The following is a 13,730-nucleotide window of genomic DNA, read 5'->3' as shown; positions in this document are numbered from 1 at the left end:
TAAATTTTTTATTTTGAGGGGAGAGGAGATTGGTGCAGGGGCTCAAACAGGCAGAGAATACTGTTTGTTGTCAAAGGTAGGCTGAAGGATTACATCCAAACATTCAGGGGGAATTGTGGCAAGTTGCCAGCATGCCAGGCAAGTTTATAGATGGGTGAGGAATTTGTGATAATATTCAAAGCTGCCAGATAAGGCAACTGCTTTTCACTGCAAAACATTTTTCTAGGGCTAGTTTCTTAAATCAGGGACACTTGCAGGCTGGAGTTTCATCTCCTTTCAGTCAGTTTTACAGGGACAAGTTTTACTGCTGCTAGTGGCAAGTATGCAGTAGACAGGAGCAGCAGGGTCAGGTGCTGGTGCTAATTAAAGTGAAAAAGAAAAAGGGAACATATGAAAGAAGCAATACAAAGTGAGGAGGTTGATTTCCCCTCCAGAGCCAGAGAGGAGCTTTTCTCTCATTTAATGTACTCAGAAAGTGCTGCCAGCTCGGCCTCTGTCTAAGCTTGTCTTATTTTCCTCCTTGATCTGGGAAAGACCTAACCCCTCACACCACTCATCCCCTCGTGTCTGTGCTGGCTCTCTCATTCACATAGATCTTTTGGAGTAGGTGGTGGAGGTGGTTTGGGACTTCATAGGAAGGATTTCACCAGCTGTCATGGGGAAGGAGACTCTTGCATGGCCGCTCCACCATCCTCCTGGTGGAATAAAGGGCTTTTTCTTCAATGTGATTGTAGGTGAAAGCAAGCCTTACTCTGAGCTTGCCTGATAGAAGTCCTGGTCTGAAATAGTTAGGGGCCTTGGATGCCTGTTTGAATTGGTCTTTTAGAAGGACTCATCAATACTTAAGTCCTCCTGGCAGAAACTTGGCACTGCTACTATTGCCTTGTGAAGTGAAAGAACCAAACCAGCATTTTGACCTGCAAAACCTCTTTGGATGGGTCTCTTTTTTTGGTTGGGAATTTCACCTTCTGAAAGATAAAATTCTGCAACTCTGACACAGTTTTGAGCTGATGCAGAGGGGAACGTGCTCCTGTGAGGTGCTTCCCAAAGCAGTCCCTTTCCCTGAGGTGCCCAGAGGCTGATTTTGCAACCAGGTCCTGCGTTCCTGCTGGTTTCAAAGGGCTTCACCGTATCTGGTGGGAGGGAGCAGCCCTGTGCTCTGTAGTCCGTTCAAGTGGAGGCTCCAGGCTGCTCTCCCATGGCTGCTGGAGACGCGTCATGCGGCCTCAGGCTCCTGACGCTTTCCTTGATGGTTCCTTGTAGTCATTATCCCACATTCCTTCTGGTTGCAGAACATGTTGTTATTACTGCTTTATGCTGGGTCTGTCTCCTGTCCCGTTTTTACAGGCCAGTCTGGCCCTGTTTGCTCTTGCCTCTAAAATAAAAGTGAATTAGTGCTGCAGAAGCTGAATTATTTTGTTTACGTTATGGTCTGCCAGAGGACCCCATGCAATCCTTGTTCAGCTCCCTAAGCAAAGGACCAGGGAGTGATGAGACATAGTAAGTCAGTCAAATGCTTCTGCCACCCTGGCTTGATCCACAGGCTCCCCAAGAGCCTTTAAATTAGTTGCTTTCTGGGGAATCAAGGCTGGGAGTGATTCTTGCCGCTCCTCCATCACTTGTAGCGTACGGAATTAGCAATTCTTTACGGTAAAACGTAGCTCACAATTCAAACTTGACAGCTGTCAATGAAATTTGCTGGTCAAAGCTGATCTCGAGCACATTGCCTTCTGGTTAGTCTGTCTGCGCTCCCTCGGCCAGGATGTTTATAATATTCAGGGAGTCTCTCGTGTTACTTAGTGCAGTAATGTGGCTCCACGAATAAAAGCCATTTCCAGTCTGCCGGTATCGCATGTAGCAAATGAGATCTGCTAAATGCGCTTGTCACCAGCAGCAGGAACAGGAGAAACAGAATTGTGCGTGTTGCTCTAATGATTCTGAGTTATGATGAACGATATTTTCGTATGTTTGCAAATGAGGTGGTTGAGTCACCTTCCCTGGAGGTGTTTAAGGGACGGGTGGACGAGGTGCTGAGGGGCATGGTTTAGTGTTTGATAGGAATGGTTGGACTTGATGATCCGGTGGGTCTCTTCCAACCCAGTTATTCTATGATTCTATGATAGCTGGTGCCAGAGTGGGTTGGCTGATCTGGCTGGGTTTGTAATTTCTAAACAGAAACAAGAATTAGAAAATTACTTTGTGGTGGAGCGCACATACGTCTATCATAAGCGCAAAGGCTGCGGTGCAGCACACGTGTATCTATCTCATACATACGCAAATCGCAAGCCTAAAACCATTATAACGTGTGATGGAATCAGCGCTAATTAGCTGGAAGATCCACTCTGCCAAAGCAAACTGGTCTTATCTCCATCTCAGACGTCGCGTTTCCTCCTTTCTCTTCCAGGCTCGGCGTCCTGGATCGGAAACACCTTGAAAGACTCAGAAAACGTTTGAAATTAAAGTTCTGGAGGCGGTTTTTTTGGGTAATTCGCGGGAGGAGCATCATCGAGCGCCCGCCCCACCGACCGCCCCCGCGGCGCCCGCGGGCGCCGCGGGGGCGGTCGGTGGGACGGGCGCTCGATGGGGCGGTCGGTGGGGCGGATCCTCCCGGTACCCACGGTATTTAAGGGGCAGGAGTCTCTTTTCCAGCGTCATTCAGGCCGTGTGGCCGCTGGGTCGCTCTCCGGGTGGATCGGCTGCGGTTTGCGCGGCGCTTGAGAAGCGGGTGTCCCCGGTTCGCCCCGACGGGGCGGGTCAATGGATCGCCGCTCCAGCTCCATCTTCGTCTGGCTGCAGCTGGAGCTCTGCGCCATGGCCGTGCTGCTCACCAGAGGTATTTCTCGTGCGAGGAGGCTGGGATTTCCCCCTAAAGAACGAGCCCCCGCCGGCCCCATCAAAGCCGAGCGGGACCGAGGGATGCGAAGTCGCAGATACTGCGATGATTTGCCTGATAAAGTTACGAGATTGCGGCTTCGTGGCTTCAAAATCTTTCAGAGAAGAAAATCTTTCAGAGAAAAAATCTTTCAGGTCTCTCCTGTAGCCATTTTGACTAAACGCAGACATTTTTTTCTTTAATAGCTGCGGACGGTAACAAGGGAGAGGAGGGAACAGAAGGGCATTGTTCGCCCTTTCAAAATCCCCTTTCTGGCCTTTTTTTTTTTGGGTAGCGCAGGAAGAAACTTTCACGAATTGACAGAAATAGGGTTTTAAGGCGGTGATACAAAGTCCGTTCTGTTTCACCGAAAACCTGGCTTTAATTAAAAAGCAGTTGAATTAACCCGATGACTGGCCCGTCGGATTTTGTTTGAGAGATTGTCTTGTGTCAATAAAACATTGAATTTTAAGCGGGGCTGTATAAACAGTTACAATGGAACTCTGTGTATTGTTTCACTCTCCTCCCGTGCTGTGCTGAGACTGTCAGCCCTGGTGGTTGTTCCTTTGCATCTTATTTTTAACTCTCATACAGTGAGAAAACGATGAAAATTATTTTTTTTTTTCAGAGAGACTAGTGGGAAACCATCACATGGGATGCTTAGAACACGATTGAATCTTTTTTCCATAGCACGCTGGGTGACAGTGTGTGTGAATTCATAAATAATTATATTACTTAGCCTGAAAGCCCGAGGGAATCGGGCTGGAGACAGTGAGACACTCCATCATTTGGCTTCGATTAAGCAGAGCTCTTAAAGAGCAGCGGGAACTTAAAGGCTTGGAGCCCCCAGTAGCATTTTTGGAAAGTATTAAGGTAGACTGAAGAGGGGCAGCTGACTTGTTTGGAGTGATTTTTAACGTCTTTCAGGATGCTTCTTAATATGAGGTGCAAGGGAGCACCATAAAAAAAAAAAAGGGCGGCAGCAGGGAAGCATCTAGACAGGCTGCCCAGGGAGGTGGTCGAGTCCCCTTCCCTGGAGGTGTTTAAGGCACGGGTGGACGAGGTGCTAAGGGGCATGGTTTAGTGTTTGATAGGAATGGTTGGACTCGATGATCCTGTGGGTCTCTTCCAACCTGGTTGTTCTATGATTCTATGATGTTTGGAGTGCAGACTGGAGAAGGAAGACATCTGACAATTCAGTTGGACTTCAAAGCCTTGGAGCTGCTGTGATAACTACACCAGACACATTAGAAGTAGCTTTAAGTCCACTTTTTTTAAGGATGGCTTCAAATTCTGGCTTCCTCCTACGCCTTGGGTCGATGGCACATGGAATTACGTTTGACTTGCAACTTGCCTAGAGAGAGTGAGGTTTTTTCCCTGCAGCACAGGACGCATATAATTTGTACCAGAGCAGTTTGGAGAGCACAAAATGAAAAGTTTTGTGAAGGGGACTTTTTATCGCTTCCTTCAGAAATTTTTGAGGTTTCCCGAGAGATTTTTCATAGAGGCAGTAGAGGATTTTCAGTCTAAGTGTTTCCCCTTTTGACCGCATGTTGGACTGCTTGCAGGACTGGGGAGGGGCAAAAGGGAGCTTTTAGCCTCGCAATTTCACCTCATTTAATAACTTTACGTTTGACTTGAGAGGCATTGACTCTAGTGAGCAGATTAATTATAAACAGCACTGTTTTACTATACTGATGAAAAAGGCTTTTTGCATAAATGGCTACTTAAAGAATTTTTCTTTCTCTGGAGAAATTACAAATGGTTTCCCAGTTTCACACAGTAAAAACTTTCCTGACTGGGAGATTTGGATGGTAATGGTTCTAGCTAATAGCTTTATAAGGTGTTAGCTAAATCTTTTAAATTTTGGCACAGTATTGAGAGGTAATAAACAATTCAGCAGTTCCGATTTTTTTTTTCATTCGTCACACAGCCGTTTAAACCCAGTATTTTTGTTGTGTGCTTATGTCCGGTTGAAAGAATCATTACCTCTATAAAAATAGAATGCTCTTCCTATTGTAATGGATTAAAACATAGATGGGACTTCCTTATAGGAGTGAAGGTGTGTATTGCTTTTAAAACTGGGATTTAATTTTAAATGTGTCTTAATGCAACTTCTGATAGCGAGTGCAAGTTGCCATAAAATGGTCTTGTTAGTTATTTACCTTGGGGAAAAAAAAGCCCCTGTGACCTTCCTCGTGCACCCTCCCCCACTCCCTGTTTTAGTGAAATGTGCTTGCCTTAATTCAAAGGACTGTACTACTAGTAATTAAAACAAGTACCCCAAGGCATTTGCAGGGATTAAGGTTACAGTGAGGCAGGCACTGTACAGAGATGAGAAGGAAACACCCCCTGCGCTCGTGGATTTATAGTCTAGAGGAGTACTATAAAACTGGTACCGAGTTTGGTTGTGCAGTCCTTGTGGCTAATAAGAATACCAAGTGAGGTCCTTAAAGGACCAAATTCTTACCTTTCTTGCACAATTTTTTATTTTTTAGGTGAAATCAGATGCTACTGTGATGCTGCACACTGTGTTGCAACTGGCTATATGTGCAAATCTGAGCTTAGTGCCTGCTTCTCCAGGCTGCTTGATCCTCAGAATATGCATTCCCCACTTACTCATGGCTGCTTGGACTCTATTGCAAGCACAGCTGAAATTTGCCAAGCCAAACAAGCGCAAAACCACTCTGGCACCACCACCGTGTCCACATTGGAATGCTGTCATGAAGATATGTGCAATTACAGAGGACTACATGATGTCTTGTCTCCTTCCAGGGGTGACACTTCAGGTAGGGCAAGGAAGCTTCTGTGAAATCTGTCTCCTGGCCATCAGGCTGGTCACAGTTGATGCGTTAGATGTCTGCTGTTGATTTAGTTGTTAATGTGAGAAGCGACACCAGAGGGAGGAGTGGGTGGACAGTTGCAGGGGAGCATCTCGACTGAATACCATTTTTTTGTCTGCCTTAATATTGGAGGTCTGTCTTGCCAACTTGATGTTGCTTCTAAGAAGCAGTGGCATTCCTGGTTAAATCAGCTGGCAGGATAAGAAGTTGCGCATTACAAACAGCCTTAGAACCTCATCTTTCACTGTATGGGAGTGTTTTCTGTAGATAATGCAGACTGTAGCTGTGGTTCTTTAAATCTGCCAGTGTGGCGTTTTAAGGGAGTTGCTTATATGTAAACCAGGTCTTGATACTGAGATAAGCATCTCATTTTTCCCCTTTGCAGGACAAGGGAGCAGATATCAACATGACAGCAGCAGGAATCTCATCACCAAGGTGCAGGAATTGACCTCTTCAAAAGAGTTATGGTTCAGGGCAGCTGTAATTGCTGTTCCGATAGCTGGTGGGCTGATCTTGGTGCTCCTTATCATGCTAGCTCTGCGGATGCTCAGGAGTGAAAATAAGAGACTGCAAGATCAACGACAGCAAATGCTTTCTCGTTTGCACTATAGTTTTCATGGACATCATTCAAAAAAAGGGCAGGTGGCAAAATTGGACTTGGAATGCATGGTGCCTGTGACTGGTCACGAGAACTGCTGCATGACCTGTGATAAAATGAGACATTCAGACCTCAGCAATGATAAAATTCTTTCGCTAGTCCACTGGGGAATGTACAGCGGACACGGGAAGCTGGAATTTGTATGACCAATTATTTTTTTAATCTGAGCTAAACCTAATCTCTGAACTCTTCAAGGCCTTTGGGTTCTGCTGGACAGGAGCACTTTATCTTAAAACAAAAACTCTCATAAATCATCTTTGAGAAACAAAGGACCTCTGCAACAAAACCTTGGATATTTCTTCTGAAGGATTCCAAAAGTTGTCTTATTTGCACAGAGTAAAATACACTTAAATATATTGTTTGCTTTAAAGTTAGGAAAGCAAAAATTAGAAGTTGTAAACACTGTCACCAGGGTTATCTGAACTGTAGGGAGCTGATAACTGAGTTATTATAATAAACCGTATGCAAGCTCCTAAGTTTCCTGACTTATTGTAAAGATTTTTTTAAATATATATATTTTGTCTGAAACTTGGCTGTGGCTTTGTTTTGTAAAACAGTGTTGGGGAGGAAGGGAATGGTGGGAAACAAATCAGGGTGGTATGCATGGCAACACTGTGAATAACAATTAATTTGGAAACTTAAGTCTGTTTTCCTACTGGGTGAGGGAAATGAGGTGGTTGTTCCAGCTTTGTTTAATACTCAAGTAGCAGTGAACCCATATCCTCAATTCTTGGCTATCGTGTTTTGCTCATAATTGGAGTGAATTTCTTCTGCAGCTTTGTATGCTAACATTTCTTCCTCTGTTAATGGAGAAGTGCATTCTCTCTCTGTGCAAAACATGTCAGGAAGTGTCTTCTAATTATTTATAGCTGGTTTTCCACCCTCATCTCAATTCTTGTTTTCGGTGATGTGTTTCTTTTGAAACTTAACTTTTTGGGGGCCTGGGTGGGGAGGTGGGTGTGGTGGGGAGGAAGAGAAACCCTCAAACCACAATGCTTATTCTGCTGTGTATGTGTATATATATATTTTTTTTTTTATTGATAACCCCTTGGGGAGAGTGGAAAACATCTGCCTTTCTCGCTTACAGCGTAACTTGGTACTGTGTGCTGCTGCTTCTGTTGTGGGACTGAAGAATCGGCAGTGTACTCACTTTAATTCCTGGCTACTCCTTTATGCTATTGTTACACAGGCTGCCAGTGTTTGTGCACTTAGTTGTTTTTATTCCTTTCAGCTAGTTGGCTTCACTTGATCACTTAGTTTATTCAATGCTTAGTTGCTAAAAACAAAGAAAACCTATGGGTTATCCAAGGGAGCATACTGCATTTATTTTTCTTATTTTATTAGACTTTGCAGTAATTAAAGTAGACTGGCTTAAAAGGCAGATGCCACATAATGTCATCTTTCACAGATGTGGTAAAAGAGACGTTCAAAATGCTGCTGCATGAGATGGTACTTACCTATGTTTTTAAATAGTCTAGAAATGCTTCTGGCTGTGAAGTTGACCCCCTGCTGTTGTCACCATTGAAAAGGGGATGGTACAAACAGGGTTACAATAACCTTGCAGCAATGCTCTTGATTGAGAATGCTGCTTACTAAGGTAGATTGTTTTGGGATGTGCAGCCTGAAATGCAGAGGGATGTAAGGAAGGGAAACCTGCCCCTCCAAGTCACGAGTCTGTGTTCCTAAAAGGACACTTAAAGTATGTGGTAGACACTTAAAGTATGTTGGTCACCTGACTTTGCAAACAGAGATATTGATATTGCAAACTTACCCATACAGTTAAACGCTCATACTGACTGAGTGCAGTGAGAGCCTTGGGAATGCCAAGGTCCCACCATGCCCGTGCTTGCAATATGTGAGGTTTAGGAGGATTAGTTTCACCTATGTACCTCAAGCTGCTGACTCTTATTACCTTCTTGAAGTGCCTGGTAAGTCGCTTTTAATGCAGAGCACTATGTTCTCTGTTTTCTACCTTTTCCTGCTGCTGGAGTTTAAGGAATTGCGTGGCTGAAACTGCAGTTGGAACCTGGCCTGTGGTCTTCTGGCTGACCTTTCAGAACGCTGCTTTCTTATAAGAGCTCTGCCCTTCCTTTGCACTGATCTGAAAGTTTAGGGCAGTTGTCTGCTCTGCCAAGTGTATTATTTTTGGGGATGACTGGCTGGGAACTTCGTGCTGAAAGAGAAAAAACCTGAAATAGTGTCTATCAGCTAATGGCTAAACCTTTCAAGCCTTCTCCAGAAATCTGAAGGGAGCCTGTGGTATAAGCATCCTGCAACCTTCAGCACTCATTTGCTGCTGATTTGAATACATAAGGGCCTATTTATGCTTGCCGTTAAAAGGCTAGGAAGACCAGGATGCTCTAATTGGCCCCTTGCTGTGGAGATGCTTTAAAGAAAAGAGATTGTTTATCTTCCCCTGCAGTCTTGGGAGCAGGGCTACTGAGTTTCTGGGGTTGGCTTAGCAGAGGTGGTCCGGGTGGGTGGGTAGTTTTGGTGTGGTAGCTGATGCAGGCTGGAATTTTCTAGACTGTGAGTCTTTTAAGGATGAAATTTGCGTTTCCAATTTGTTTTAAAGCCATTACATTCAGGAAACGTGCTCTGGTGTCTGGCAGCAGCGATGTGAGTTAAGGAACAAGCCCTGGATCTTTTCACTGAAACTACTTTCTGCAGAGTCCAACGGGTGTGGGAGCGAGCAGTACTGGTCTTCATCACAATTTCTATATTTCTGTAGTGGCTGCTTATATTACCTGCCGACCTTGGCAACACCAGCTTTCCCTTACACTGCTTAGAAAACGTGTCCTCCTGTGAAATGGAGAGAACTTAGTGATGTTCTGTGGACTTCCTGGCTGCTAGTGCCATACCGATCCCAGGCATCCACTGTGTGTGACCATCAGTAGCTGAAGAGCCTGGGCCGAGGCTGAAGAGGGTAGTTGGTAAGCGATGGCTATCCTTTTAAAATGCATTTGATTTAGGAGCCTGGATTTGTCGTTGAGCTACGCACTCTCAGATTTCCCCTGCAGACAATAACAAACACTCCATTCTTTGAAACCACTGCAAGCCCCGGAGCATAAGGAGGACAACCCTCTCTATTTCTAACTGAAAACATGTCTCGGATTGGCATAAATGAAATCAAATGTCCAAGATGTAATTTCTGCATTTGTCTATTTCCCTGATTCTTTCCCCAGAGCAATAATGGTTCTTGCTTTTCTGATGTTTCTGCATCTTCTAGCTTTGAGAGCTTTGGGCTGTTATGTCTCCTTAACTCCTGCTGAACTGATTCTATTAAAACCCCCTTACTCCACAGGGTGCTTGACCTTTTTCTGAAATATCAAATGCATCTGCTTTGGAAATCACAAGCTTCTCCTCCTTTAAAGTGCTTGTAAATCTGGTTTCAATATTGGGTGATTACAGGCTGTGCGGCGAGCTTGAAAGTAAGCAGCCGCTTCTGGTAGCAGCGCGCAGGAGCTGGGCTGTGCGAGCTGGGCCGTGACTCTCATTTTTTACCCGGGGTGTGTGTTCAGCAGAAAGCCACTGACGCCAGCAGGTTCACCCTGGATTAGTGGCTGGGTGAGTGGCCAGGGTTTGGTCACAGAATGGTTTACCTTCTCTTATCAGGACCCTGGAATCCAGTTTTGTTGTTGTACAACCACTTGCTCAGTTGTAAATCCAGCAACCTCATTGCAAGCGGATGCTACCCTGGAGGGTCAACCCTTGGAAAAGCTAGGGGAAGGAGCAAGGTTTTTCCTTAGGTGTAAGGGATGTATCTGCACCTTCTCTTGCTGCTGTTTAACAGAGGGTTTCTACCTTGTTTTATTTATTTATTATTTTTTTTTCCAATACTTTGCCATGTGGAGATCAATGGAAGTGTGTTTGTTTTGTTCCAGTGGTTGGATACTGAGCGGGAAAAAAACCCTCTTTCTTGTTTTGGTTCCAGGAGTTACTCGGGGAAATGGTATTTTAAATCTGTCACTGTATTTTATTTCCGGGAAAAAAAAAATGCTGTGGAGAGGTGCTGTAAAATTATGGTTATCTCTTGGGAGGGGCCCAATGTCTCCAGTGTTATGAATTCTGTCTCCCTCTAAATAAACAACCAACTTTGTTTTCTTTTTCACCTCTAACCCTCGTCTGCAGCCTTCACAGTCCCAGGGGGTGAATCCTGAAGTAAAACAAACTGCAAGGAAAGGAAGCCAGGAGGGAGCCGCAGTGCCTGCCGATTTAACAGACCCTTCTGGTCTCCAGCCAACCTTGACAAAAGGATTCAATTCTGAGCTGACCTTCAGGGGGAAAAGCAAAACAAAAACCTCCTTGACTTGAACTTTAGAGATTGTAGGATTTTAATGCTTGGTTTGGTGTCTCCTCGAGGGAGCAAGGAGTTAGAAATGCAGAACACCTGTCTCAGAAACCTGAATTCTAACAAGTTATCAGGAAATCTGAGCCCCAAATCTAATGGCTTTGAAAAATTTAGAATTTGCTCATTGCTGTTTCCAAATCAGTCATTGTTGCTAAAAGGGCCTAAAAATGTGCTTCTTTTTCCCTTCATTGTGATTCTCTAGGCAAGTTTATAACATCCAACTCAGCAAATAGTGACTTCTTCTGAAACATCAATATTTAGATACAACTTTTCACTGACTATTTCTGCCTTAAAGCACGTTCTGCCCCACAGCACAGCTGCTCTTTCCTGTAGGCAGGAGAAAGGTGAACAATCAACCCTGACTTCATAAAAAAAGATGCTGATGTGATGTGAATTTAGAGTGAGACTTTTTTTTTTTAAAAAAAAGAAAGCTTTATTGAAACTGGAATGTTGAAGTATTTTTCTTCTTGCAGTTATCACATTCTATCATAATACATCAATGGCTGTGCAGCTAGGAACAGCTTGTGAAATGTATGATTTCTCTCACCTTAAATGTAAGCTGCCTTTAAAAAATATTGACTTGAGACAGCTTTTTAAAAGCAGAGACACCTCTCTTATTGCTTTTTCACGTGCTAGATTAAACAGCCTTTCAGGATAGTGGCTGTGGAGCAGCAGAGGGATGAGCACTTGCCTTTCTTTTAGTTACATTTCCATTTGTAAAAGGAAGGCAACCAAAAGAAATGTGAAATCTGCATCGTGATGAGCTTTTAGCATCTGTCTGTGACTGAGGTTCTGTCAGTCTGACAGTGCTGGTGGAGGCTGGCCAGCACACTTGCCCTACCCCAAGCTGGTCTCCACCTTTGGGATCGTTTCACCCTAACAGCCTGAGGGCTGCAGGGGTAAATCCCCTTCCCGTCACTCGGGAGGGAAATACTGATGCAGTAAATCTCCTCCCGGCACTTGGCTGTGACAGTGGGGAGGGAGGGACAGTGCAAGCTCAGGGTGCTGCCCAGGCTGGGTGGTGGGGGTGCCTGTATTTGTGTGTAAATAAGGGCTTGTGTTAAACAGGTTGCATTGAAATGCTCAATTTCTTTAGTTCTGGCTGTGAAGTAGATATTTAATCAGTGGAATAAGATTTATTAACCATTTTTTTAATGGCTATCAACAATGGCTTAGCTCCAGCAGGGTCCCTGGCACTTTTATGAAGTGCAGTGGGTTCCAGAGGCAGAGGTGTTTTATATTGTTCTGGTATTTTAACCCAGTGAACCTCTCTCCTGCAGATACTTAGGATGTGCATAATTCACTCTGGTCCCACGGGGGGTGTTTTGTCACAGTGACTGGTGAGGTTTTGCTGAGCTCTGTACAGGGCACCTGCAGTAGCAGCAGTTCTGTTGCTGGGGGGCTGCCGCAGAGGCTGGGGCAGGGAGGTCACTCCTGCCACGATGTTTATTTGCTTTGTCAAAGCCTGGTGAAGGGGCTTGAGAGTTAGCGCTGCGAAGCCTGCGTTCAATCACACTGCAGGTGGCGGTTGGGTTAGTATTTCCCTGCGGTGGTGGCATGGCTGTCCTGGCTGGAGGTGGTGATGGAGGAGTGAAGGTCCACGCTGGGCACTATTTGAGGTTCAAATGACTATCATGGATGTGTCTTCATTGGGGCAGCCTCTCACCTGGCTCAGGAGCCTTTTCCTTGGCTGCAGCTGGTTCTTCCCATGGGCAGTGTGGGGAGGAGAACCTCAGCACTCCCTGTGCTTACGGGGTGCTGGGTGACCTCCACTGCTCGGTGGGACCGTGCTCAGGAGGGACCATGTTTTAAAGGTTTTGAAGCCATACTTGTTTTAGCTTCCCAAACCTAAAGTGATGCCTCCAGGCAAATCCACACCATGACTACCCGATGCTTACGGGCACCTCATGGGCATGTGAGATCTAGGGCCCGGCCATGGCTTCATGTGACTGATTTCCAGTCCCGGGTGATACATTTCCACCCTCCCACTCCTCCAGGCAGGCTCTCTCCTGAGCGTGCTTGCTCGTGGTGCAAATAAGAGCAGCATAAAGCATCAAGTCCACAAGCACAGATGCTTCTGCAGCAATCTCGCTGCTGGCAGGATTGCTCCTTTCCATTTCTCTCTGCAAGAAGTTTCCATCACCTATGGCCTTTTATTATTTCGCAAACAAGAAATCACAACGTGATCACAACGTGATTTCTAAGCCTGCAGAAGACCAGTTCTCAAAGTCTATCAAGTGCCCCAAGCTGCCTGTTCAGCTGTAATTCACCTCCTTTAAAGCTGTACATGCACGATGATGAAGATTTTAACTACATGAATGCATGCAATGTTTTTCCCACAAAACGCTTTCCTCAAATCTCACTCCCTGACCACCTGGTTCCCAAGTCTGGCTGGCTGCAGTCTCTCCTCAACGCTTCATCTAGTGGCAGGGCTCCTCTCAGTCTCCCCTCTGGCTCCCTCCCTCCCCTGGATGCCTTTCCCCGACCTCTACCCGCAGGGCTGGCTGTGCAGGGGGCCCTGCCTGTGCTGGAGCAAACTCTCCCTGGCAACAGGTACTGTTCCCAGCCTCCCTAGCTGTTATCAGTCTGCAATAACCTTTCCCTTATTTGATTATTTTTCTCCCTACGGGGACTGTAAAGGACAGCCAAAGCTATGTTTCTTCCAACCTGATCCCACCTGCCTTACTGTCGATGGGAGGGTGGATGGGAGCATGATCCCCCCACAACAGGCTCCCAGGTGGGTGAATGGGGTTGGTCTCTGACAGCCTCCACTGAGGAGCTGCCTCACCTTGGGAAGGGGCAAGTCCAATGCTGGGGTCTTCCTCTTCATAAATAAAAAGTATAAACCCAAGTCTACTGGAACTGATTTCTCATGTAGCTTTTATATCAGAAGGTGATACAAATAAATTAATCCTCCTTTCTTTTTTTTAAGAAATGCTCTAAATTTTATACCCGCTCAAGTTTTTTTGTTTATCATAATGCCACAAGTTTGTGTCCTAATAAACA

At 45.3% G+C, this 13,730-nt stretch overlaps 1 protein-coding gene across 1 annotated transcript; it reads left to right on the top strand.

Moving 5' to 3' along the window:
• Positions 1 to 2,712: 2,712 nt before the first annotated feature.
• BAMBI (BMP and activin membrane bound inhibitor) lies at positions 2,713 to 6,905 on the top strand. Its single transcript, XM_069859436.1, has 3 exons — positions 2,713 to 2,833; positions 5,371 to 5,661; positions 6,101 to 6,905. The coding sequence occupies exons 1-3, from the start codon at positions 2,758 to 2,760 to the stop codon at positions 6,517 to 6,519; spliced, it is 786 nt and encodes a 261-aa protein (XP_069715537.1). The 5' UTR covers positions 2,713 to 2,757; the 3' UTR covers positions 6,520 to 6,905.
• Positions 6,906 to 13,730: the final 6,825 nt, after the last annotated feature.

This window comes from Phaenicophaeus curvirostris, chromosome 6, assembly GCF_032191515.1.
Source record: "Phaenicophaeus curvirostris isolate KB17595 chromosome 6, BPBGC_Pcur_1.0, whole genome shotgun sequence".
NCBI classification, from domain to species: domain Eukaryota; kingdom Metazoa; phylum Chordata; class Aves; order Cuculiformes; family Cuculidae; genus Phaenicophaeus; species Phaenicophaeus curvirostris.
Note: the sequence above shows the minus strand (reverse complement) of the source record. Positions and strands in the feature narration are given on the sequence as shown.